The 27299-nt window shown below is 45.2% G+C and overlaps 2 protein-coding genes across 2 annotated transcripts; both read right to left on the bottom strand.

Annotated features, from left to right (window-relative positions):
- Positions 1–1379: 1379 nt before the first annotated feature.
- Positions 1380–14701, bottom strand: NEIL1 (nei like DNA glycosylase 1). Its single transcript, XM_066636373.1, has 10 exons — positions 14482–14701; positions 11135–11611; positions 9829–9948; positions 9489–9552; positions 8604–8706; positions 6220–6341; positions 5353–5380; positions 4123–4178; positions 2563–2812; positions 1380–2463 (listed from the first exon to the last, which is right to left on the bottom strand). Exons 2-10 carry the CDS (start codon positions 11608–11610, stop codon positions 2417–2419), a joined length of 1266 nt encoding a protein of 421 aa, XP_066492470.1. The 5' UTR covers position 11611; positions 14482–14701; the 3' UTR covers positions 1380–2416.
- A 1789-nt stretch (positions 14702–16490) lies between these two features.
- COMMD4 (COMM domain containing 4) lies at positions 16491–25819 on the bottom strand. Its single transcript, XM_066635714.1, has 8 exons — positions 25751–25819; positions 25018–25089; positions 24291–24356; positions 23488–23527; positions 21578–21697; positions 21102–21182; positions 20683–20859; positions 16491–17911 (listed from the first exon to the last, which is right to left on the bottom strand). The coding sequence occupies exons 1-8, from the start codon at positions 25751–25753 to the stop codon at positions 17871–17873; spliced, it is 600 nt and encodes a 199-aa protein (XP_066491811.1). The 5' UTR covers positions 25754–25819; the 3' UTR covers positions 16491–17870.
- Positions 25820–27299: the final 1480 nt, after the last annotated feature.

Raw genomic sequence — 27299 nt, 5'->3', positions numbered from 1 at the left:
GGGGGGGAATTTGGGGATGGCTACCACTGCCACAACAGCTTGTTTTCTGTGATAGGTGGGAAGAGACCTTGTGCTAGCTAGGGGAACCTCACGGAAAGAATACTACAGGGAGCTGCAGTGCTGAGTAGCTCAGGAGTGATTATGTGTGGTGAGAGCCTCTTATCAGTGGTTTTTGCAACTTGTTAGAGGAAGTAAAGGACTTTATTATAACAAAATACCTGATTCATAGACCAACTGTCATCCTTTTTTTTTTCTTTCTAAATGCAATATGTGGTAGAAAGCAGAATAAGTCTTCCCCCCACTCCTTGTAATTTACAAAGCCAGCCTGTGCCTTTGTAAAGCACCTGTTTGTACGGATCACTGAGCAGTCTTGGTGTCTTCAGCTTGCACAGCCCACCACGTCCTCTTAAATCTTAAAATGGGATGTGTAGTGACAGTGCCAATGTGGCTGGCACCAGTTCCTGCCAGAAGGATGAGGTTAGAGCAAAATACTGGAATTTCAGTATAGTTTGCTTATACCTGGCCATGGCTAATGGGTAGATTCAAGGGGCTGAGTTAGGGGTTGGAGTAGCAGATAGGTAAAGAATTTAGGTCCCCCCAAATCCCCTAAAAATGAGGAAATTGGATTAAGATGTTGCCTGTCTTGTTCTAGCACTGGCAAGGTTAACACACATTGCTGATACTCAGAACACTATGGGGGAGCTACTTCTGATCACTCCTTGCTAATTCTACATCTTGTGTGTGCAGAAGTGCAGAGGAGCTGGGATTAGTCAAACCAGTTGGCTTTCTAATCCTCCTCCTCCTAACTGGCCTTTGTACTAGGGAAACCCTTGTAATGAGTCACCTTGGACAGGAGGAAAGGCATGAAAGAATGGTGTTCTTTGCTTTATTCTTTCCTTGGGTTAGCAACATGCCTCTTTAGTATCTGAGGGTGTGTACCTGGCTCCTCCCCCTCTAGCTTCACCCTAAGCCCTTAAGTGGGGCAACTGAAAGCATTCTGTACCACATTGCTTGAAGTTTCAAGCCCCTGGGATGTTGCCTTAGCTGCATCTTGTGTGGCAGCAAAAAATGTTTCCTTGTGTGAGCTTGAGTTCTTTGTTAACAGGGAGACTAACAAAGCAGGGAAAATGGACCAGAGATGCTCGAGGCCTCCATTCTTCTCTCTTCCACACCTCTGCTCTGTTCTCCTTTCTAAGTCCAGGAAAGAGGAAGAGTGGAAGAAAGCAGACTCTCTGAGCCAGATGAAATGTCCTGATCCCCCACATGAAATGACTGCCTCAGTCAGCCTTATGAACAGGCTGGCCCCTTTGTGTTTATAAGCCAACAGGAAGTCACTGTAAAGCCAAACTATTTGTGAAAAAACTTTTATTAGTATCAAAACCATACTCCCAAAACTTACAAAAAGAAAAAGCCATCACCAAAATATAAAGCATCTGATTGGGTGACCATTAAAACTAGCTGCTGTGCCAAGCTAGGAGATGTGTATACAAACATATCCACATTTCTAGAAAGCGTCTCTAACTATTGTTAGAGATCAATGAAGCTGAAGCCTTGCTTTGTCCACATGGGCAGGTCATGGCTTCCAGAAAGAAAGCAGGGGATGGTGTAAGGTGTTTTAGCAGGTGAGCTTTGCTTCTATACTCCTGCTCAAACACACTTCAGGAGGAATACTGCGGTTGCCTTTAAAGGGAGAGCTGTATCCAAACTTCATATTAAAACACAGCTATTAGGAGAAGTGGATGGTTGGATGTAAGAAAGTCAGCTTGTCCTTTCCTCTTGTAAATCAAACTGCTTTCTACAGAGGACCAGCTGGGAGCTTCCACTAACTATGCTGTATTGCTCCTCCATTACAAATCAGCAGCACCCTTTCTCAGTGGAGTACCAGCCACTGTATGTCATTCCTTCTCCCACTCCCATTCCTTCAAAGCCACTCTCTGGCTTTGAAAAGGACAAATGGAATGATGTCTAGCCCCTCCCCACCTCTCTCCTGCTCCATCCCTCTCTTCCTTTTCAAATCCAGGGAATGGTGGAGGCAGGTGGGCAGATGGACAGGCACAGGTGTTCCTGTTACTTTATCATCTTAGGGGCAAGCCAGCCTTGTGGACAAGTGTTGAGACCCTAATGTGGTCTTGAGCCATGAACTACAGAGTTGTGATCTATAGCCATGGCAGAAAAGATATAAAATGCATTGCAGTAACTCTGTCCTCAAATTCCTCAACTGGATTTAAGATTCCATAACAAAAGGAATAATCATTTCTGAATCATTTCGCAAGTGCAGCAGTAGACTTTGCTCACAGACCATTCATTTTGCACAATAAGGCAGAATCGGGAGATTTATCCCCCTCTGTTGAGAGCACAGAGGGTAGAACTTCCCAAGCAACACAACCCACAAAAAGGGGGTGCTGGGTTGAGATAATTATTTAGCCTTCACCCGCTTGGCTCTTGGGACAGTGGCAACCACAGCTAAAAGAGAAAAGCAAAAGCAATGAGTCGGTTGGCTTGCCAGGCGTTTTAATATAGTTTCATTTGCTCCAGAGCAGCCCTGAAGCCTTAGCATCTCACCTATGTTCTTTCGAGCTGATGCTCGCCTCTTTTGGGATTCCATTGGAGCAACAGTCACAGGAGGTGCGTGCGAGACAGAGGTCTTTCTCCTAGACCTGGTATTTGGTTTCCCAGTTCTGCTTTCCATGGTGTCATCCTCACTATCTTGGACAGATTTAGTCCTTTTCTTTCTTCCAGATTTTCTTATTCCCTCAGCACCCTCCTGAAGAGCATTGATCTTGGAGTCCCTTTTCACTGTCAGCTTTGTGACCTAGGCAGATGTGACATGGATAAGTGATCTAAAAGAGAAGCCAGATTTCACCTCTACAATTCAAGGTGTTCAGGTGTAGAAAGCCCTTAAGAGCTACCAGAAGTAGTATGTGCAGCTAATATCAGGAGAGCTTCATACTTGCTATACTCTGCTAGGAATCCATGCACCCCAAGATATCTTCAGATGCCCTGGGATGGGTCGTAGCCCAATAGATGGATACCTGCTTTGTATGCAGATGGTCCCAGGTTAAATCCAGACTCTTCATGGAAGGTAGAAAAAATCTGTCTATTCAACCCTGGACAACCACTGCATCAGATGCAGTGATCTGACTCTGTATAAGGAAGTCACACGTGCTGGAATCCCTAGCATGTATGCACTGCTGAAACAGAGACACCTGCATTGGCTCGGTCATGTCGTGAGAATGGATGATGGCCGGATCCCAAAGGATCTCTACGGAGAACTCGTGCAAGGAAAGCACCCTACAAGTAGACCGCAGCTGCAATACAAGGACATCTGCAAGAGGGATCTGAAGGCCTTAGGAGTGGACCTCAACAAGTGCGAAACCCTGGCCTCTGAGCAGCCCGCTTGGAGGCAGGCTGTGCAGCATGGCCTTTCCCAGTTTGGAGAGACACTTGGCAAACAGTCTGAGGCAAAGAAGGAAGGCCCATAGCCAGGGAGACAGACCAGGGACAAACTGCACTTGCTCCCAGTGTGGAAGGGATTGTCACTCCCGGATTGGCCTTTTCAGCCACACTAGACTGTTCCAGAACCACCATTCAGAGCGTGATACCATAGTCTTTCTAGACTGAAGGTTGCCTACAGATGGCCCTATCCCCTCTGCTCATCTTTATCCATAGAGGGACCATATATTACAACAAAAAGCAAGGCATTTTTGCCATTTTTGGTCAATATTTATCAATATATCCTATTATGAAACAAATATTTTTAAACTTTACTGGAACTGCTCCACAGAAGGGGCTTACCTTAGAGGCTTTATATTATATTACAGTTTACATTACTGGATCATTGGGTTAAAAATGCCCAATGATCAGAACTATTGGTGGTTGGCAACCTTTAGTCTCGAAAGACTATGGTATAAGCCTACAGCACCCGGTATTCCCAGATGATCTCCCATCCAAGTACTAACCAGGCCTGACCCTGTTTAGGTTCAGAACTATTGCTCTCAGGAAATTTGTAGTAGAGAGGATCCCAATGAATGGAGCAGAAGGGCTTCTGTGTCTACTGCAAACTGACTCCACCAAGAATACTCTTGGAGAGAGAAACATGTATAATTCCAGAAGATTCCTTACCTTGGGACTTGCTGACTCAGCTTTTACCCGCAATAGTTTCTTGCGTGACTTTTTCTCTGCAAAAAAACACTCAGTTCAGCCCCAAAATTATCAGGCTCTTCCTGAAAAATCATGGTGTCTTAAAAGCAGCAGTGTGCAGGCTTTCCGCTCCTGGGAGTTGCCTTTTATTTCTTGCTTTGCTAGAGCAGGGGTGCTCACACTTTTTTGGCTCGAGAGCTACTTTGAAACCCAGCAAGGCCCGGAGATCTACCAGGGGGGAAGGAAGCGTCTGACAGACACCCCCTTTAATGTATGGAGCCCCTGCTGGAGTCTAGTCAGTTTCGTCAGTTTTGTTGCTGCATGCCTGAAGAGCAGCTAAAGTGTCAGTTTAGTGTCAGCTAAATATGTCAGTTTCGTCTAGTCACTAGACGAAACTGACATATTAACAGTTTGGAGAGACAGGGCTCCGCGATCTACTCATTTTGCCTCGCGATCTACCGGTAGATCGCGATCCACCTATTGAGCACCCCTGTGCTAGAGCCTTGGGTGCTATCAGTGTGAAATGGTGAATTGGGGAGGCAGTGTGGGCTCCAAAACACTTGGGGAGGTGCAGCAGGTCCTAAAACGGCTTGTACCGTTATTGACGCTGTTATAATAATAATAATAATATACAGTATTTATATACCGCCTTTCTTGGTCTTTATTCAAGACTTTATTCAAGGCGGTTTACACAGGCAGGCTTATTAAATCCACGCAGGGATTTTTACAAATTGAAAGAAGGTTTTCTCTTTCAAGAACCACCACATTCGAGATGTTACACTCCGATCTGGTTTAACATTCTGGCCTCCATCCTCCCACGCTCCGAGCAGATGGAACAGCTCAGCTGCAGCTTGCCAGCTGCTTCAAGGTCGCACGGTGCCGGTGGCCTCGAACTGGCGACCTTGTGGATGTTAATCTTCAGGCAAATGGAGGCTCTACCCTCTAGACCAGACCTCCTGCTGTTATGGTTGTTTTTGCACACATGCAAAACTCAGTGGGGCATTCTGCTCAATATTTCACCCCTATGCCAAACAAAGCTGGGCTGAGGTTTGAACCTGGGTTCCCAGGAGCCTGGTGAAGATGTTCAAACTGGCATGGCAAGGAGAAGACAGAAGATTCAGGAGTTAATTTAGATGACTGTTGGAACTACTGGCAGCTCCTGAATAAATTTCTCTCTCCTCCAGCTCCTAAGGATGTACAGTTGATGCTCACCTTTTGGGGCCATTGGTCCTGGATCCCCCTGAATGGAAGAAAAAACTGTTCAGAATGTGACCAAGTTCTGATGTAGTAGCATACTAACATAATGCAAGTTACACTCAAATCCTCATTAATTGTGCACTCCGTTCCTATAGATTAGCTTATCTGTAGGGAATAAGAGTGCGACTTCCCTTGCACCATTCACGATCTGTTCTCGACTCACTGTGGCATTCTGAAGCTATTTGCGGCTCTTCTAAAGCTACTGATGGTCCATTCTAAAGAACGGTACAGAAGCTACCATGCCATTCTAAAGGTCTCTGCTGATGGCATGTTAGCTACCCCTCCCACCCAACTCCATTGATCCCATAGGATCAATGACTCCATATCCGCTGATTTCCAGGTACCTAACCCCAGTGGATAATGAGACTATATGTGCTTATTGTCAAGCTTTCTTCCTTACTGCAAAATGTCTGAGTATAAAATTTTGCAAGAGTGTTTCTTTTTTTCCAGCATCTGGTATAGGAGATGGTGCTTTTTGTTTTTTTAGTAAAGTTTGAAACACGAGCAAAAAGAAGGCATGAGACAAGCACTGTCTTTTAGAGGGGTAGCTGTGTAAATCTGCAGCAGCAAATACAAAGAACTTCTTATAGCACTTAAATACTAACCAGTATACTTCAACACAAGCTTACGTGGATGACAATTTATCAGATGTATGAAGTGAGATTCTCAGCCAGCCTGCAAATGTTTCTACAGGAAATAAAGTTGAAACCAAGAGTGTCTGAAGACAGGAAATGAAAGTGGCCTGGGTTTGTGACAAGCTTAAAAGTATACAAGGTAAACACATCCTATTGTCAAAAACCCAAATTTTGTCCATCATCCTACCTGGAACCAGATGGTTCTGCCATTGGCATCATGCAGGGTCTTGCTGTCTGGATTAAAATAGCACTGAAACCACTCTTTAAAGGCTTCGTATTCTCCAGGGTTTGCTGGGTCATAATCTTTACGACCAAATGGGGAGAAAACAAAATGATCAAAGGCTACGAGAAACCTAACAAGTTAACGGGGGAACTGCTGCAAAACCTTTAAGAAACTAATGGTGGGCAGGTGGGGCTTTCAGGAGACTCACATGTGATATTTTTCCACCAAAAATCCTGTTGTGTTTAAGAAATAAGTCTAATCTTGCCACTGAAAGCAATTTAAATTTAATTTCTAACTCCAGAATTGCCCTGTGGTCATGAGCTTCAGTTGCAATTAACCGACTTATATAACTTCATTGTAACAAGGGCCTTAACCCAGTGAAGTCTGCAACTGATGTCATTTTCTGGGCCCCATTTTTGTGTACCTGGAGAAAGAACTGCAGAAGGTGTTCATTATTACACGCTGCAATTTTAGAGGAAGCTCAGCATTAGAGGCAGATTGCTGGCAACTCGAGCCCACAGGTTAGTACTTGGATGGGAGACCGCCTGGGAATACCGGGTGCTGTAGGCTTATACCATAGTCTTTCGAGACTGAAGGTTGCCAACCATAGTGACTCTCGTCCACACTTTTCTGCTCTATTCCCCAATTCCGTCAAAATCCAAGGAGCAGAGGAGAAATGGTGGAGACATAGCCCCCCCACCAACATTTCCAATACTCTAGGCCAGGGGTGCCCAAACCCCGGCCCAGGGGCCACTTGCGGCCCTTGAGGCCTCTCAATGCGGCCCTCAGGGGGCCCCCCAGTCTCCAATGAGCCTCTGGCCCTCTAGAGATTTGTTGAAGTCCACACTGGCCCAACACAACTTCTCTCAGTGTGAGGGCGACTGTTTGACCTCTCGTGTGAGCTGTGGGATGAGAGCTCCCTCCACTGCTTGCTCTTTCACATCTGTGATGCATCAGCGGCAGCAAAGGAAAGGCCAGCCTTGCTTTGTGCCAGGCCTTTTATAGGCATTGAGCTATTGCAAGACTTTCATTCATTCATATAAGTTCATCTTTAATATATTCATTTATGTAAACTTATGTAAATTTATTCAAATTTTAAATGTATTTAAATGTAAATTAATTCTCCCCCCCCCCGCCCCCGACACAGTGTCAGAGAGCTGATGTGGCCCTCCTGCCAAAAACTTTGGACACCCCTGCTCTAGGCCCAAAGTTTTTGTCCAAAGTTTTTGGCAGGAGGGCCACAGCATCTCTCTGACACTGTGTCGGGCTGGGCAAAAAAAAGAATTAATTTACATTTTAAATTTGAATAAATTTACATAAGTTTACATAAATGAATATATTAAAGCTGAACTTATATGAATTAAGGTCTTGCAATAACTCAAGGCCTATAAAAGGCCTTGCACAAAGAATAATAATAATAATAATAATAATACAGGTATTTATATACCGCCTTTCTTGGTCATCAGATTTCTCCTCAGACTTTAAGTCAAGGCAGTTTACATAGGCAGGCTGTTTTAAATCCCTGCAGAGATTTTTACAAATGAAGAAAGGTTCTAGCTTTCAAGAACCACAACATTTCAGATGGATCTTTGCTGATCTGGTATCACATTCTGGCCTCCAGTTTCCTCCCACGCAGGTTGACAAGCAGCTCCTTCATCTCTCACTTGAAGGGCGGCCAAGACGCTTACAGGTGGAATAACTCGGCTCGGCTTGTCAGCTGCTTCAAGGTCTCACCATTCATGGTGCCGGTGGCCTTGAACTGGCGACCTTCGGATGTTATCTTCAGGAAAACGGAGGCTCTATCCTCTAGACCAGACCTCCTGCCCAAAGCAAGGCTGGCCTTTCCTTTGCTGCCACTGCTGCCTCACAGACGTGAAACAGCAAGCAGTGGAGGAAGCCCTCATCCCACAGCTCACGTGAGAGGTCAAACAGTCGCCCTCACGCTGAGAGCAGTTGCATCGAGCCAGCTTGGGTTCCAACAAATCTCCGGAGGGCCAGAGGCTCATTGGAGACTGGGGGCTCCCTGAGGGCCACACTGAGAGGCCTTGAGGGCCACAAGTGGCCCCAGGGCCAGGGTTTGGGCACCCCTGCTCTAGCCCACCACTCTCCTCTTCTCCGTTTCTTTTTCCACTCTTCCACAAGAGAAGGAAAAGTAAAGATGGTAGTATGTGTTCTGCCAGGAAAGTATGGTGGTGGTGGTAACATTTAGTGCACTGCCTCAGGAGCCTGGGAGGTCTTGGCCAGCCATGTGCTCCCTCTCCATGTCCCTGTAATAGACCAACAGTCCAGAATCCGGAACCTGCACCCTGAACACATCAAGTAACTCAGTGTGAAAACTGCCTGGTTCTTACCCAGCTTAATGACCTCCATGGGCACCGTGTGACAGAGCTCCAGCAGATCTGGGTTCTCCTGTTTCCACTTCAGCTTTTTGCTCAGGGTCGTATCGGAATACTGTAAGGTTGAGATGAAGGGTCAAGCAAGGTGGATCCCTGCAAACAGGCACTGTAGAAGCATTCCCAAACCAGACTATTCTCATACTACCTTCCTCCACTGAACATTTCCATTACATTGATTTATAATTTGATTTACTTAAGCCATTTCTGCCCAATGTTGCATATATGCAACAGGGACCTAAATGTGTACACCTGTTGGCCGGGCAGAAATGGGCAATTTCAAAGAATGTTTCCTTTTTCCAGGATAAAGCCACTTACAAAATGAGGATCAAAACAAAGGTTGGGCAGTCTGACAAAAGTAGCATCAGGGGCATCTAAGCTCAGCAACAAAATGCCTGTTGAAATAAGCAATGTTTTCACTGCCCTGCAAAAAGCAAATCCCTCAGAAAGGGATTCCACAATCTAAGGGTGCCAGTACAGAAAAGGCTCTGTCTCTTAGGCCCACCTGTCAAGCATATGATGGCAATGAGAGAAAGAGGTGGGTTGCAGATGTTCATCGCATAATACTGGCAGGGTCATATGTACTCGAACTCAGTAATTGCCTGGGTGCGGGCCATTCAACTGAATCTCCTGTTTGTAGTCTGCTCCTCTTATATTTTTCAGCTTTATGGACTTCTTTGACAACAGAGATACACCACGCATGGTATGCCCCTGCCTGTCATGTTAATAGAGTTTGTACCCAGGGAGGTTATTTATTTCATCTCGTATTATTCAACTTTTCTTAAAGTAAAAAAACAAAAAGGCAGCTGCACAAAGCTCTTCCCCTTTACCCACTCTGACCTGCTCTCGATGCTGCAGGTTTTCCAGAACAGTCCGTGCCATCTCAAAGGGAGGAATTTTGGACCTAAAAAATAGAACTGTTTGCAATAGCTTTTTTTCAACCATCTAAGACTCTCGGGGAGACCTGCAGAGGGCTGAGCGAGGTTCCCCACAACTCCTGCAGCCTTCAACAGCCCTCTGTAAGTAAAAACACCCCCCTTTGCCCCCATTAGCAACACAATCCTGGGGATAGAATTGCTGCCTTTGCCCCCTCCCCTGCAAAGACTTACCATGGGAATTTTACTCCCAAGAAGTTTAAGAAGCCCTGCCCTAAAGCATTCCAATTCATGCTCTTACTCACCGGTAGAGGATTTCAGCCCGGAGGTAGTTGCCAATGCCATTGAAAAACTTCTGGTTGAGCAGAGCTTCGCAGATGGGCCTGTTGAAAGCTTTATCGGAGAGATTCTTCAGCACATTCTCCCTGCGTTGCAGTGGGGTTGGTCAGGCAGGCATGAACCAAGTGGCAGGAAAAGCCAAAGAAATGATCATCACTCAACTGAACAAGGGTCACAAAACTACAATGAAACTAATCACCAAACAGATCTGCCAAAATCTGCCATCATAACATAAACAAATGTACTCACAACTGGCTTCATGAATTGTGTTACTGTGTCTTGTATAGGATGTTTTGAGTCTTCAGACAGAAAACAGCCTAGAAGCTTTTACGTACTTTGACTTAAATTTTTTAGGGTAATCTGAGTCTGGGCTGTACCATTTCAGGCTGCAGGTGGGGTCTCATGCAATGGAATGCCCCCTGCCCAATTCTTGGCACACAGGGCTGGGTATCTAAGACTGACTGACATAATTACCACAATGGATTGGCAGGGGGTGCCCACCTCCACCGCTCCTCTTCTTCCTTGTGCTCCCTGGATTCAAAAACCAAACAGGGAAACCAAACAGAAAAGGAAGTGCAGAGGAGAAGAGAATGGGCTATGTTGCTTCAGGCTGGAAGTGTGCATGTCAGGGGCTGTATCCCCCATTGTTGAATGCTCCCCTATGTGCGATGCTTGCTGCAGGTCAAAAAATGAGCACTGCTGGGAAAGGGATGGAATAGTACTTGTCTCCAGCTGCCCTAGGTGGAAGATGGGTCCTTAACTCAAGGATCCATGCAAAACGTCTCTGGAAAAATGGTCTGATTCACTAGCAGCCAGCTTTCAGTGTACCTATATGTTTTTAGGATGTTTTGTACACAAAGGTGCACTTTAATTCTCCTGCATGGGTAGACTAGACCTGAAACTGTGTGTGAAGTTAGAACCACACATTGTGGCAGTTGCAGGGTTGCTGCTGATGCCAGGGTTGCTGGCGTCAAATTGCCCCAAGTGTTCCCTGCACGTGGCTAACTAGATATCAGGGAGAAGTATTCTATTCTAGCCTTCTTCCTGACATGCTGTTTTCTTATGTGCAGGCAGGAGTAGTCAAATACTTTTGGGTACCTGAAGCGATGCACTTACTCCTTTTTTGGTTCTTCCTCACACTCCCTGGATTTGAAAAGAAAGCAGAGGAGGGAGAAGAGCAGAGTCATGGCCCACCATTCTACCATCTTGTTCTGCATCAGAGGTGGATCAGACCTCACGCACAATCTGGGGCAACTGAAAGGTGGTCCTCACCTGAACTTCTCATATTCCAGCATCACACAAGGTCCTCGGTTCGGCTGCCAGGTGGCATCCACCTCCCACCTGCCAAAGCGCCGAACATCCACAAAGCAGAGGACTTGAGGTGGGCTCCCTTTGGTGTAGAAGCGCAAGTGAGCATGCTTTGGCATTTCAGCTACTGGAACTAGTTTGAAGGTACCAGACATCCCAAAGCGGAAGACAAGATCCATCGGCTCCTGAGTTCCCTTCTGGCTCCGGGCCATACAGACCTTTCCTCTGCCAGAAGATGAATTCTCCCTTTTGATTGGCGCAAGGGTAAGCTTCAACTCTTTGCCCCGGGAGGTGGCTGATACTACATACTTATCACTCTCAAATGGAACTTCTGGGTTTTTGCTCACCTCCGACTTCTCCACCTTCCCCGCAAAGATGAGCCCATCACACACTGTGTTGATGAATTTACTAGTTAGGAAAAGATCTGGGCCCTCTGGCATTCTGAAAATGTAGAGAAACAGAGACAAGAGAGAACTACAGTTAGATAAAACAGCAGCTACAGTGCCAAAACCATAAGATGATACCTTAGCAGTGGCGTTACTAAAGTGTGCATCACCTGATGAGGGAGGCCAGCACATCATCCCTCTGATGGACCTCCTCCCATGCAGTGGGCAGGGCAACGCCCTAGGCGGTGAGCGTAGTGATGTACCATCACCCCACTCCACTGGATTTTTGGCTATAACTTTTGATAGAATAGAGATTTTTCAATGTGATTTGTTTCATTGCATTCTGCATGAAATTACGCATCAAATGATATATAACATGATGGTTTTATTTGAAAATACCAACGCCACTGTAGCTTAGATTTTCTTTTGTGCTGCTGGCAATATAATCAATACAAGGAATGGATTTAAATTGCTAGCTCAGGCAGTGAAGCAAATGTGTAGTCTTTTGAAACATTGATACAGGCACCCTTCAACACCATATAGGCAAATTTCAGCGGTGCAAGTCTATATCATGAGACTACCTATGTTGTTGTTGTTGTCTTAAGGTCACATGCTGAGGGAGAGTCAGCATGGCTTCTGTAAGGGTAAGTCTTGCCTCACAAACCTTATAGAATTCTTTGAAAAGGTCAACAGGCATGTGGATGCGGGAGAACCCGTGGACATTATATATCTGGACTTTCAGAAGGCGTTTGACACGGTCCCTCACCAAAGGCTACTGAAAAAATTCCACAGTCAGGGAATTAGAGGACAGGTCCTCTCGTGGATTGAGAACTGGTTGGAGGCCAGGAAGCAGAGAGTGGGTGTCAATGGGCAATTTTCACAATGGAGAGAGGTGAAAAGCGGTGTGCCCCAAGGATCTGTCCTGGGACCGGTGCTTTTCAACCTCTTCATAAATGACCTGGAGACAGGGTTGAGCAGTGAAGTGGCTAAGTTTGCAGACGACACCAAACTTTTCCGAGTGGTAAAGACCAGAAGTGATTGTGAGGAGCTCCAGAAGGATCTCTCCAGACTGGCAGAATGGGCAGCAAAATGGCAGATGCGCTTCAATGTCAGTAAGTGTAAAGTCATGCACATTGGGGCAAAAAATCAAAACTTTAGATATAGGCTGATGGGTTCTGAGCTGTCTGTGACAGATCAGGAGAGAGATCTTGGGGTGGTGGTGGACAGGTCGATGAAAGTGTCGACCCAATGTGCGGTGGCAGTGAAGAAGGCCAATTCTATGCTTGGGATCATTAGGAAGGGTATTGAGAACAAAACGGTTAGTATTATAATGCCGTTGTACAAATCGATGGTAAGGCCACACCTGGAGTATTGTGTCCAGTTCTGGTCGCCGCATCTCAAAAAAGACATAGTGGAAATGGAAAAGGTGCAAAAGAGAGCGACTAAGATGATTACGGGGCTGGGGCACCTTCCTTATGAGGAAAGGCTACGGCGTTTGGGCCTCTTCAGCCTAGAAAAGAGACGCTTGAGGGGGGACATGATTGAGACATACAAAATTATGCAGGGGATGGACAGAGTGGATAGGGAGATGCTCTTTACACTCTCACATAATACCAGAACCAGGGGACATCCACTAAAATGGAGTGCTGGGCGGGTTAGGACAGACAAAAGAAAATATTTCTTTACTCAGCGCGTGGTCGGTCTGTGGAACTCCTTGCCACAGGATGTGGTGCTGGCGTCTAGCCTAGACGCCTTTAAAAGGGGATTGGACAAGTTTCTGGAGGAAAAATCCATTATGGGGTACAAGCCATGATGTGTATGCGCAACCTCCTGATTTTAGAAATGGGCTATGTCAGAATGCCAGATGCAAGGGAGGGCACCAGGATGAGGTCTCTTGTTATCTGGTGTGCTCCCTGGGGCATTTGGTGGGCTGCTGTGAGATACAGGAAGCTGGACTAGATGGGCCTATGGCCTGATCCAGTGGGGCTGTTCTTATGTTCTTATGTTCACATAAATTCTACACAAAAAGAACCCTTCAGTTTTGTAATGAAACTATCATCATTGCAAGCATTCAGTGAATACCTCTTGCTGTTGGGCAAACAAAGAAGCAGAGGACTAGTACAGAGATGAGTATCTGATGGAAGGAGGAAATAGATTTTTTAAAAACCAGCATAAGTGGCAGGGTGACCAGATGTCCTCTTTTTTCCAAGACATGTCCTCTTTCTTACTTTGTGTCCTGGAAAAGAACTGAAATGTCCTCCTTTTCCCTGTGAGTAGGCAGCAGATAGCCTTCTTGTAATTAATAAATTGTATGTAATAAACTATATGTAGCATAATTTAAATTTAATAATAAGTGTTTAATCACATGAAATCAATGTGTTTTAGCTTTATTTATTTATTTGTTTATCACATTTTTATGCCGCCCTTCCTCCAAAGAGCTCAGGGCAGTGTACACTGCTGCTCCCCTCCTTTTTTCCTCACAACAACCCTGCGAGGTAGGTGAAGCTGAGCAAAAGTGACTGGCCCAAGGTCACCCAGGAAGCTTTATGGTTGAAAGGGGATTTGAACCTGGATCTTCCAGGTCTGAGTCCACCTCTCAAACCTTTACGACACCCTGGCTCTTGTTTTGTCATGTCCTACATTTTTGGGGGGATGTGGTGCCTTGCCCTCTTTTGCGGTTATGACATCTGGTCATCCTGATAAGAGGTGGAAAGGCACTCTGCATATGCTCAGAGGCACTGTGTACTACTTAAAAAAAACAACAAAAACCTGAACTCTGGAACAGAAAGTTGGTGGTAAGGGGGAACTAAGCTCAAGCCTAAATTAAGACTTGGTGCCCTAATCTTAAAGTAAGTATATTAGCACACAGGAGGCGCGCACCGCTCACCCACCTCAATGCACAGAGTGCATGCACCTCTTACCCACCTCAATGCAAACTGTAGATCTTATAGCTTGAGCTGTTGCACAACTCTTGCACGCCTCCCCACTTTAACCAGCTGTGGGGCTGCAGCCTGCCAAGCACTGTGCTTGCAACCTGGGTCGAAAAACCCCGTTCCCACGACCAAAGCGCGAAGACCGCGGTGTAGCTGCAAAGTCCGCGCAGTCACTACCGCGTCTGCCTGCGGGAGAGCCAACTTGCAGCAAGCATTCATCTCCTCCCAGGTGAAAAGGTCCGCGAAGCATGCTGGGAGTTGTAGTTTCTGGCGTGCAACCAGGGCTTTTCCCATGGGAAGCTGTCTGCTTAGACGTCCATTCAGTACTTTGCAAAGTACTGAATGGATGGTGCCCTTGCTGCGCTATGATGCCTGCTCTCTGCTTCTCAAAACCCCAAAAGCCTTTCCAGTGAAGCGTTTGGAACTGTGATTTCTTTTTCTGGGCTGCAATCCTATCCCACTTACCTGGGAGTAAGCCCCATTGACTGTAATGGGGCTTACTTCTGAGTAGACATGACTAGGCTTGGGCTCTAAGCTTCAGTACCTGTAACAAGCAATCGCATATTCCTCTGTTTTTTCCCCCTCTGTTGTTTTTCCTTGTATCTGATTGTAAGCACCTCAGGGCAGGGACTTGTCCCTGCTTCATTCTGTGCAAAGCACCGTCAAGCACAGTGAGGCCCCTATATCAATAAAAAAATTGATGAAGTGGATTGTAGTTTACAAGAGTTTATGCCACAATAAATGTGATACGCTCAGGGCTGGCCTTAGGATGATTAGAGCTGGCCTTGCTCTTCTCCCCTATCCACCTACGCCGCCTTTCCCCATGTCCCACCTGCCCTGCAGCACCAACCTTGTCAACAAGGATGTTTCTTGGCAAGGTTCAGCTGCACTACCAAGAAGGGAGTTCCAAAGAAAATAAGAGAGCCCTGCTGGATCAGGCCAATGGTCCATCTAGTCCAGTTTCTTGCATCTCACAGTGGCCCACCAGATGTCTCTGGGAGCTCACAAAACAAGAGACCTGCATCTTGGTGCCATACCCTTGCACCTGGCTTTCCGAGGTAGCCTAAAACCAGGACGTTGCACATACCCATCATGATCTGTCCAGTTCCCTTTTAAAGGCATCTAGGCCAGATGCCATCCCCAAATCATGTGACAGAGTTCCACAGACTAAAGACAAGGAATTCCTGCAGCTAGCAACTGCAAGTACCACAGCTGCTGGGGGGGGGGGGGTTTAATTAAAGCAGGAAGTATCTAGGGGACCAGGGGCAGAATTTGTGCACCTCCCTCTTTTCCCCCACTCTTGGAGTTTCTGGACCACTTCCCCTACAGACAGGGTGATGGGCAAGAGTTGGGAGTGCAGCAGGCTGTGAACTGGTCCCCCAAGTTCCCTCCAGCCCTTCCCCCTGACATTACTGCTGCCTTGTAAGTAGAGCCCATACTTTAGAGGTTCTGGAGAGATGATTCTTGCTGATTGTGCATGGCTCGCTGCATTCACTCAGTGCCTGGCGAAATGGTGGGTCCAGTTCAGTGTGGGTTCAAGTCCCACCCCTGCACGTTACATATAGTATGTGTGTTCAGACATTTGCTAGACCCTCCCTAGAAATGGAGTTCAAGGATTGTTTCCCCAAATTTATAGTCATTCCAGAGTACCCAGAAGGCTGAACTGGAGATGTGCAGTTAAAGGGACTTTCAGGCCAGGCTGAAACTGGGTTCATGCTAATTACTAGAGAAGGTCTGAAAATAAGACATTTTAATGGGTGGTGGGTTTGACAATTGCCTCATAATACAGGCTAGCATTCTGGTAAACAGTTTCTTCTGTACACCAGGCAAGGGTGCTTGCAAAGTTTTTTTGGTTTTTTTTTTAAATATTTCAAATACTTTTCACAACCTACCAAAAATTAGCTTGGGATCCACAGTTTGGGAAGTACTGGTGCAGGCAATCTCCACATTAAGGGCACTGAAAATATTAGTTATAAATGAAAGGCAAATGCACACACTCTCTCACAAAGCCGCACTTGCCCCTTTATTAACCTTCCAGAGCATGTGCACATGAGAATCAACAGGACCAATTCTTCCACAACACTGACAGAGGCAGTCACTTTAGGAAGAAGATGTGGATGTAGATGTAAAGTAGGGTGATGGAAGAGAGGAATACGACTGACCACTTTTATATTTCTGCTCCATTTCCCCCTTTTAAAATTGGAGGAGGGCACAGAGTTAACCGTTAGTGTGTCACCTCAAGCACTGAAAGATCTTGTTCTTCTCTATAGCCTGGCTCCAGCTTGCTCACTTTATTGCAAGCGTTTGGGTGCAAGATTTCATTATACTTGGGTTATACTTTACATATACTGTGTGCATGTGCATACACTCTAAATACTTGCCCGAAACCCCCACTGGTGTCAAATGGCCTTACTGCCAAGCACACATGCTTTGGACCTCAACATCATTCTTTAGCAACTGAAATATTCTGTTTGAAGGTAGGAGTAGGACTAGAGCAAGGAACACTAAACACACAATGAAAGCACAAGATTTTGCAAAATGTGGGCATTATTTTCTTCTGTTCTACAATACAGAAGCATACCAAACTAGCTTCATGTTTAAAGGCTGAGCTGCAAGCATATCAAGAGATTCAGAGACATTTAATTTTCTCCAGTGTCTCCCCCTCACCTCGCTCCATGGTGCAGTGAGGAAAGTAGAACCTAGATGCAGATCTAGCGGAATTTCTTCCCAGGTTTGGAAACAGGTTCATCTAGTTGGGAACTCTCATTAGTCAAAGAAGGTAAAGTCAAAAATAGCTTTCTCAGCCCATCATGACCAGTCCAAGATTGGGAGAAGAACGGATATAAATTCCTGGCCCCTTAGCCTTATATCAAAGATGGAAAATCAGAGCAGGTATTGAGAGGAAGGATTCAACTTGAAAAAGATTATTGGCAAAATCAAATGAGGCCATGCTGAAGAATGAAGAAGTAGAATGTGGACCAAACCATTTCAGACTGCAAGTAGGGGTGACATGAGCTTCCTAAAACCATTTCAGTGGAAAACTAGCACTTAGGAAGCGGGCTCTCAATTGCAGAGCAATATTTAAACATAGGAGAGAATTCAGAAATGTGACTTCCTACTTGCTGCCTGGCATGGTTCAGTCCATTTTATCATCCCGTTCTGTGGCATGTGTTGACCAGACAGCCCCAACAGCAGGAACTGCCTTCAACCTGAAAAGTGGAACAGATCTTGATAAGCACTGCTTGCTCATAGTACTTGGACCAAGTGTCTGCTGTACAGACAAGAACTCTCCCAGAGGAATACATGTCCAGTGAAGACTTATTGGGCTACAGCAAACAATAAGCTTATTCCAGTCACACTGCTTTCCATCTTTGAAGCTTCTTACTCAAGAGTTTTCATTATAGCTTGGGCTTGCTTCAGCTCTGAGAGGAAGAGAGAAGGAAAGATCATAAGGGAAAACATGATAGAGCAATGACATAAATATACATGATAAAACTTTCATGGCCAGCATTCACAAAATGGTTCATATTATAATTTTGGGGGGTATAAAGGCTGCAGTCTACAACCAGCACTTCTAACATTGCGCCTGCTTCTATGGCAGGCTTTATCAAAGGGAACAGCACACACCAAGTTATAGCACACACCAAGTTGAACAGAGTTCAACAGACCATTCGGTGTGTGCCATTTCCTTTGATATTGCTTGCCACAGAAGCAGGAGAAACATTAGGCAGAAGTGCTTTTTGCAGACTGTGGCCTTTATACCAGAAAAAATTATAACATGAACTAGATCAGTGGTTCCCAACCTTTAGGAACCCATGGACCACTGAGACAAAAATTGAAATCTGCGTGGACCACATGCAACCAGGGCCTTCAAGAGGAATTTTATCAGGGGATAAAAAGTTTCCTTTGGGCCCCTTCCCAAGGGGGGAGGGAGCAAAACAGAGCAGGGAGGGTGGTAACAGCAGGAAGAGACTTTGGAACCCAGGTTCACCATGCTTCCCAATTTGGAGCCCAGGTCCACCTGCCCAGTGAAGGCATCAGTGCTAGATACAATAATACAGAAACACTACTAAGTCTCCCTAACAAATCATTCGTAGATGAATTGGTGATTTACAGCCAGGAGAGTACAAACAGGAATTAGCACACACCTTGCTCCAAATCCATGAGCAAAATAATAAACAGAACAAGAAAGGAGGATATAAGAACACTGCAAGTTGCCCTATACAGAGTCAGATCCTTGGGGTATCTAGCTCAGTATTGTCAACACAGACTGGCAGCAGATTTCAAGGGATTCAGGCAGAAATTTTTCTCTGCCCAATCTGGAGATTGGACCTTGGTTCCTGAATGCAAACCATGTGTTCTACCTCTGAGCTATAGTCCCTGAGCAGAACTTAAGACCTGGGCAGAAATATGCTGTCCATCTTCAACACCCATTTCTTGGAAAATACAGTAGAACTTTTTGCAATTTCAGACTGTGGAAATATTGGGTTATTTCTTTGCTTCTGATGAGGGAACAAGACTGATAGTTGTTGCTAGTGACTCTGCAGGGATGGTTGGGTGGTGGAATTGCAATAAAAAGAGCCTGAAGTTAAACAGGTCTAGGCCAGTGGCCTGGATGAGAGACCTCCTAAGAACCTCATACCGTGTTTCCCCGATAATAAGACCTATCCCGAAAATAAGCCCTCCCCTTACTGTGTAAGATTCCTCTAAAATAAGCCCTCCCCCGAAAATAAGCCCTATTGAGATTGCTACTGTAGTGAAGGTGATCCCCTGCGCTACACGCTACATTACGGTACCCTCTGTATGCACCGTCCCCCCCCCGGGTGAAACGCACACCGCGCTCCGAGCTGCATCCAATCAGAGCTGCAGCAGTGAGCGCGTCATCCTGTTCTTCCCCAGTGATTTGCTTGTTGGCGCCATTGAGAGCAGTGCCGCGGAGGAGAGCTGAGGCAGGACAACATAAAAACCCGGTATGTAAGCGGGAGTGAGGGGGCATGATGGAGGATAAAAGAAGAACTCAGGAGGCATGATGGAGGATAAAAGAAGAACTCAGGGGGCATGATGGAGGATAAAAGGGGCATGATGGAGGATAAAAGAAGAACTCAGGGGGCATGATGGAGGATAAAATAAGCACTCAGGGGGCATGATGGAGGATAAAAGAAGAACTCAGGGGGCATGATGGAGGATAAAAGAAGAACTCAGGGGGCATGATGGAGGATAAAAGAAGAACTCAGGGGGCATGATGGAGGATAAAAGAAGAACTCAGGGGGCATGATTTGTTCACATTTACCTGTTTATTAAAATTGCTGTCAATGTTCATTAAAATAAGCCCTCCCCTGAAAATAAGCCTTCTGGTGTTTTTCTGTCCAAAAAAAATAATAAGACAGTGTCTTATTATCAGGGAAACACGGTATATGACATCTTGAATTCCATGATGGAATCAAGGCTGTATTAATAACATCACATTTTAATGATATTCCAAATCACAAACAGCAACTCCAATGTTGATTCAGATCAGTCACCTCTAATGGATGGGAAGCACGAATGTATTCAGTGCAGACACCAAACCACGAAATCTAATTATATTACCATTACTGAAAGATTGCCAATGAATTAATACATTGTTAGCATTTGTACAGCACTTTCTGAGAAAGCAAAGCGCTTCACTTACCTTGATGCCCTTACAACAACCCTGTAAGGTAAAAAAGTATTGTTCCCATAATGCAGATGGGGAAGACTGAGGCTGAAAGGGAGTAGTTTGCCCAAGGCCACCTAATGAGTTCATCACAGAGGCAAGATTCAAATGGGGGAATTTCTGATTCACAGCTCAGGGCCAAATCCTAACCAACTTCCCAGCACCAACACATCTGTGCCAATGGGGCATGTGCTGCTTTCTGCTGTTGGGTGGCAGTTACGGAGGCCTCCTCAAAGTAAGGGAACGGTTGTTCCCCTACCACAGAGCTTCATTGGTGCTGGAAAGTTGGTTAGGATTGCTCCCTTAGCCACTTTGCTACACCAGTTCTTGCATAGTGTGAAGGAATACACAATAATACCAATATGTCATAAAGGCCGTGTTCTGCTTAATTGCAGAGAGATAAGCTGCGAGCTTTATCCTAATAACAGGCAATCTTTGAGCCACTCACTATTGTCAATACATTCCTAACATAAGGAAGTCCACTTTCCAAGTTCTTACCTGCAAGTAAGACTCGGAATTTATCTGCCGATAGCGTCATCGCAACAGGTTCCACAACTCCTTTGTCAACATCTTTCACATTCAGCTTGAGGTGAACGACAGGTTCATTGACTTGCTGGAGTTCACTGGAGCTGAGAGTGTAATCCACTCTCCAGGATGTGGAATCCAGGCGATTCACTGCAGGCAGAGAGTTGAGTGGTTAGGTATACTGTCTCTGCAGACTCTCAAGTTCATGGAAATTACTTCATCATTTCTTGTACGTACCATGATTTAACAGCTCGCAGCATCACTAAATTGTTACGTGCAAAAGGAAGGCCAGAACAGCCTAGAAGCAGGCGAAATCAAGACAGTTGGCTCTATATGGCTCTCAATTTGGTCAAAATTCCAGGCATAAAATTCAATTCAATGGCTCAACTTACATCTTAAGCTGCAGCCCCTAAGGCTGTCTTGCAGGGAGCTCTGTTTCTCTTCATAGGACCGGCACAACCCGGTAGCATGTTCTGCAAGAGAGGAGGCAGGAAATTCACACACAACTAGCTCAGCAACTACTCCAGCCCTTTCTCACCATTCCATGCAGTTCAGTCCCATCGTCAAGTTGCCTAGTGTGTAATAGGAGACTTTAAAAGGATTTTAAGAACAAGAATGTTAAACCATTTCTGCTCAAAGTTGCATATACGCAACCAAATGTGTACACCATGAGCAGAAATGGGTTAAGGAAAAATATTCATGGACAAAAAGAACAAAGGAAAGACTCACTGGAATGAGACAAGAAACTCCTTTCCCCCATACTCTCACAACGGTGCTGCTCCTCTCTTTGGGGGGGGGGATTTCCAATCTTGCAACCCACAGCAAGGCTGATCAACCCACTTCCTATCCTCTAGCCTCATTGGCTCACCTTTGGGCAAACCCAACTGCTGCAGTTCACTAGAGAGAGACTCGCTGTCGACATTGTGTTTGGCAGCACTGGAGAGGATGAAGCTGAGAACAGCAATGGTGGCCTTTACATCCCCAGACTCTGCAGAGGAGAACAGACAAGGATGACCATCAACATACAAAGTGACTTCTTTTCCCAAAAGGAAGCAGCTCAGAAGTAGCACTGCAATTATCTGGCTTAAGATTGAAAGGTGCTCCCCCTTTGGGCGCAATCCTAACCAACTTTCCAGCACTGGCATGGCCTTGCCAGTGGGGCATGTGCTGCATCCTGCAGTTGGGGTGCAGGCACAGAGGCCTCCTCAAGGTAAGGCAATGTTTGTACCCTTACCTCAGAGCTGCATTGCCATTAGCTCGGTGCTGGAAAGTTGGTTAGGATTGTGCCCTTTGTTGTCATTTATTTACATCAATAGTGAAACTCAGGTGGTTGCAAGTCTAATAGCGTGTATGCAAAACAAGTCACCCACAGGCAAGTTAGGGCGCAGTCCTAACCCCTTATGTCAGTGCTTTCCAGCACTGACATAAGGGCAATGCAGCTCTGAGATAAGGGAACAAACATTCCCTTACTTTGAGGAGGCCTCTGTGAGTACCACCCAACTGCAGGATGCAGCACATGTCCCATTGGCCAGTGCTGGAAAGTATATTTACAGTGTCAGTTGAAACAAAAAAAGGAAAGGGGAAATTGATGTGATTGTGCCTTTAGCAGCTTATGGCAGTGTTTCTCAGACTGTGGGTCTGGACCCATAGGTGAATTGTGAGCCAATTGCAGGTAGGTCCCCATTCATTTCAATATGTTAGAGTTGATACTACCCTGGTATGTGACGGCATTTGGAGAAATGTTACAGATTTGTACTTTTAACAGACTACTATGTATATGCTTTCAACAATGATAGTAAATGGGACTTACTCCTGGGTAAATGTGGATAGGATTGCATCCTAGGGTTATTAAAAATTTTTTTGCTTGATAATGTCACTTCTGGTGGGTCCTGACAGATTTTCATCCTAAAAAGTGGGTCTTATGGTATTGTGGAGGGAGGTGGGGAGCAACACCTACATTTGATCAGTGTGCACTGTGTGCACCCAAAAACTCCCCTAGCTGTGCTAATGGGGGGGGGGGAAGACACTTCAGTAGTCAACATTAGTAGTCAGCTATTGCATTAGGCTGAGGTTCACCTAGCCCCCCCCCCCCCGTTTTAATATTGTTGAGCTGTTGAGAGGGGGAATTTCCCAATTGTTTCAATAACCCCTTCTGCTCCCTTATAATAAAGCAACAAGCTGGACATCCTGGGGACAATTGCTACATACCACACAGTTCTGGAAGGACTCTGCTGTTTCATCCTAAGAGGGTCATTCCAAAACCCATGTCTGAGAATTCCATGGCTGAAATTAATAATAGCTCATAGACCTTGAAAAGTCACATCTAAAGGTCTCCCAACACGCACACACATGCACACACCTGCCATTAAACGGCTTTAAGTGGGAGACATCTACGATTCTGTGACCCTCCTATCCACTCCAGTTGGGCAATATCAGGTTGAGACATGCTGGCAAAGAGCGGAAGTCTTCAAAACGGTTTATGAATCAACCTCAGGTGGGGCACAACAGCACAATTTTGTTTTGAGGCTCAGGCCTAGATAGTTTGCCCCAGTCTAGATGCGATAAATCTCATCAGAAACTCTGGCCAAGCTCCCCAGTCTACTGTGATCTGCCTCGAGTGGGAAGATGAACCCACAGAGTTCTCAAAGGCAAGCTGCATATTGGGTTTTAAAGAGGGTCCCAGCTCTTTACAAATGGAAGACTACTATCATAGAGAGTACTAAAAAAGCAGTCCCACAAACTCTAAGCTCTGCTCACAAAAGGATACAGAACACTCACCAAATTTGGCATCCGAAGTGAGTTTTAGAATCTTCTCATACTGCATGAAAAAAAACAAATCCAGTTCAAACCAAGCCTTGGAAAAATCACGTGTGTTCTACACTTTTTCTCCCCCTCAAAAAATCTCAACAGACATAGGCCTAATATAATCTCTGCAGTGCAACTATTGCTGGAGAGACCCAAGTTTAAATTGCTATTTGGTCATACAGTCTGGCTCAGGGGATAACCTTGGACCAGTCATGATCTCTCAATCTGCCTTACCTCAAAGGGTTGTTGCGAAGATAAAAGGGGGAGAAGAGAACCCTATATATCACCTGAAATTCCTTAGTGGAAAGGCAGGATAAATATACAACATTCAGCATTTTAAGTACAATTTCCAATGTTAGGAATGTGTACCATGTTAAGGAATTCTGGGGGGGGGGGGGGATTGAATTAAGGTTTTCCAACAAGACATATGTCCAAATTCACTGGGCTGTAACCAACAGCCTTTTTTTTTTTTTCAAAAAAAATTCTGAAAAGAATGCACACACTCATTGTGCCCCATGCATATGAATCAGAATAGTTTCTAGCAAAACTTCCAGACCCCTAAAAATCATGAATTAGGGCTTGCAAATAAGGAGTCACTGTCCGAAGACCAATCAGTAAGTACAAGCCTGAAGAAAATGGCCATGCGCCTATTTCCTAAAGAAAGGATTCACCTTCTTTACCTCATCATCACTATGAGAGATAGAAAAATTTCTCTCCTACAGTTGTTAGGCAAATATGGCTAGAGTGAAAAGTAAGAGAGAGACAAATTTACTTACATCAGTCCCATCCCCAAGCAGATCCTTCAGCACCTGTGCACAGATCAGCTTAAGCTTCACTGAGGACTAGAATGATAATAAAATACAGTAAACAAAAGTTACTCAATTCACTTCTCTAGAAATGCCATCAGGAACCAAACAGGAAATTTGTTCCATGCAATCCTCACCATTGTTCTTACCCCATTACACCAAGAAAGGGGTTATGCAGAATGCTTTCACAAGGTCACTCTATCCAACTCTATCCACTCTATCCAAATAATTCTGGCCAGGAGCACAGACGCACCCCTGACTCCTGCTAACTGGGCAAACAGGCACGTTTTAAGTGGCGATTCTCATACCTAACAGGGAGAGCAACTGTCCTTGTCAGCCCAACATAGCACCTGTGATCATGCCTTTTTATTTTTACCATAAATGTCTTTTAAGGACAGGAAACAATCTTTTAATTTCTTTTGTTCTATTGTCCACTTTGCAAACATTTTTGTTGTTGAAAAGCAGTTAATAATAAAAGCAGAATACTCTCAACTCTTTCAAGCTTGTAGGAAAAATAGCAGAAAATTGTTTCTGGATCTCCCAGGAATAATCTAGCAACCAACGACCACTTGTCAAATACGAACTGCACAGTGAGCGGCACAAGCCTAATAAAAAACCAATGCTAAAACACCAACGCTACCACCACATCCAAATCTTATTAGAAATAACATCTTGTGCAGAAAGGAGTTTCACTTACTATTTTGGCCAAAGTGCTGATTTCTGCTAAGACCCAGTCAGGACAGTCCAAGTCACCACAAAATCGGAATCTCTGGAGGGAGAAAATGAAATTAGCATCTATGCTCAAACACAGAGACAGGTTAAGTTGAGCATTTCTAGGATACAGTACTCTTCCCATGTTTATTTGCACTCCCTTTAGTTTACTGTATCACTATCACTGTTTTGATTTGGGGGGATCCTTTTGCCTGTTTAGCAATCCAAACTTGAGTTCTTGATATAATCCTGCACAGCCTTATCTTGCTGTCTTGTCCTGCAGCTCCCAAGGCTTCAACCTCACAAGGCTGTTGTGAAGAAAACACAGGAGGTAGGGAGAAATAGGGCAGGTGGGGGGAAAGGGTGGGTGGCAATGGGGCACATCAGGTCCCGGGAGGGGAGCAAGATTGGTAGTGGATCCCCAGTTTCATAATTCAGTTATTTATTGATTGAGGTAGCAGCATGACAAAGGTTGAAGACCACTGCACTAATAATCCTATCAATCAAGGCAGCCACCATGCTTGCACAGCCCTGCAAATATCTCTGCAGCACTTTTATTGAGTGCTCACCAGCTTGAGTTCCCAGGAGGTTAGATCTCAGGGCAGCATCATCCCAGGTTTATCAGGAGCATGTATTGCAAATAAGCCCCCCTACCTGGGCCATCATTGTGACACATGTCACAATCACCCTGCCACCCATGCACAAAACCTTTCACTCACCATGGCTTCCTGCTTTCTGCTAACCCTCCACCCTGGAATGCAAGATCAGCTGACTCCTCCCTGCCACCCAATCACAGAAGGGCTTCAAATACATCAGCTGACACACACACACACACACACCCCCCCAAGCTAGTCAGCAGAGTATTAACTGTTTCTTAGCTGTAGCTGGCTGCGGCTCAGTCTCTCTTCCAGTTGACATCTGGTGCAAGAGTTATAGTGTATTACAGCCTTTGTCAGGATCTTACTTTGTAGGCGAAGTATGCATCACAGCACATTATTCTCCATACAACCCACAATTTAAAGTCTAAGGACATGTGCCTGAAAATACTGCCAGTGGTTCCCAAACTGTGGGTTGGGACCAGATTTTAGGTGGGTCACCAAAGGGCGATGGAAAGATCAGATAATTGCCTCAAGCACTGAGGCTATTCAAAAATCAGATACTGTAGCTGCTAATTACTCTGAAAAAGAGCTCAGCTCCTGCAGTTTGCAAGATAGCCGCTAACTGCCCTGCAAGAAGCTGAGCTCCTGCAGTTTACAAGTATGTGTAAATAGAGGGAGATAAATGTTGGAGGGTCTTTTCTGGTTATTGTTACTTATAAAAAAGTAATTTCTAGATCTTTTTTAAAGGTTGGTAAACCTGTATGGGTCCTGCTAGAGTGTCATTTTAAAAAGTGGGTGCTGGTGCTAAGACGTTTGGGAATCACTATTATAAATGTACATTCTTCCTCTGTTTACACTTCCTCCTACCCCCCCCCCCCCCATCTGCCCTGCATTACAAATTTAGATTGCAAGCTCTTCAGGGCAAGGACCTGGCCTCTGTATGTTGTAGAGCAGTGGTTCTCACTCCTTTAGTTTGGGAAACACTACCATAAGCTGCTAGAGGCATGATCACATCAATTCTCCTCTGCCCTTTTGCTCCTCTGGGCAGCTCAAGATTGGGATGATAGAGGCATAGACCAGGCAGAAAGAAGACAGACATAGAAAGTTATATTAATGATTTATTGTTTTCTTCAAAGAAGTGATTTCACTTTCCAAGCATAGCCCTGCAATATATCAGTGCTTCCCAACCTTTAGGAGCTCACAGACTTGAGGCAAAAACTGGAATTGTGGACCACACTAGCCCCCTGCACACAAAAATCCAATTAAATTTGTAATAGAGAACATTTGAGATTTATTTTTTATAGCAGGGGTATCAAACTCGTTTCATGCAGAGGGCCGCATAGCATTCATCATGCCTGCTGAGGGCCGAAAGTGATGTCATCAGACAGAAAATGATGTCATGAAGCGGGTCATAACCAAAAATAAACACTTTTTTCTCACTTAGCTGCAAATGAGAGAAGAGAAAAAATGCAAATCTTGATCATATTTCAAGATAAGGGACAGCCCAATTTTCATGTGGACTGCCCTTTCAGCAGTAACACCTCAGCACTGCTCAGAAGCCAAGAACCTGAGGGCCAGATAAAAAGCTTTGGAGGGCCACATCCGACCCCCGGGCCTTGTTTGACACCCCTGGTTTATAGAGAGGATTACTGGGTTGCTACTTTTGTTG

This window comes from Tiliqua scincoides, chromosome 8, assembly GCF_035046505.1.
Source record: "Tiliqua scincoides isolate rTilSci1 chromosome 8, rTilSci1.hap2, whole genome shotgun sequence".
In the NCBI taxonomy this organism is placed as follows: domain Eukaryota; kingdom Metazoa; phylum Chordata; class Lepidosauria; order Squamata; family Scincidae; genus Tiliqua; species Tiliqua scincoides.
Note: the sequence above shows the minus strand (reverse complement) of the source record. Positions and strands in the feature narration are given on the sequence as shown.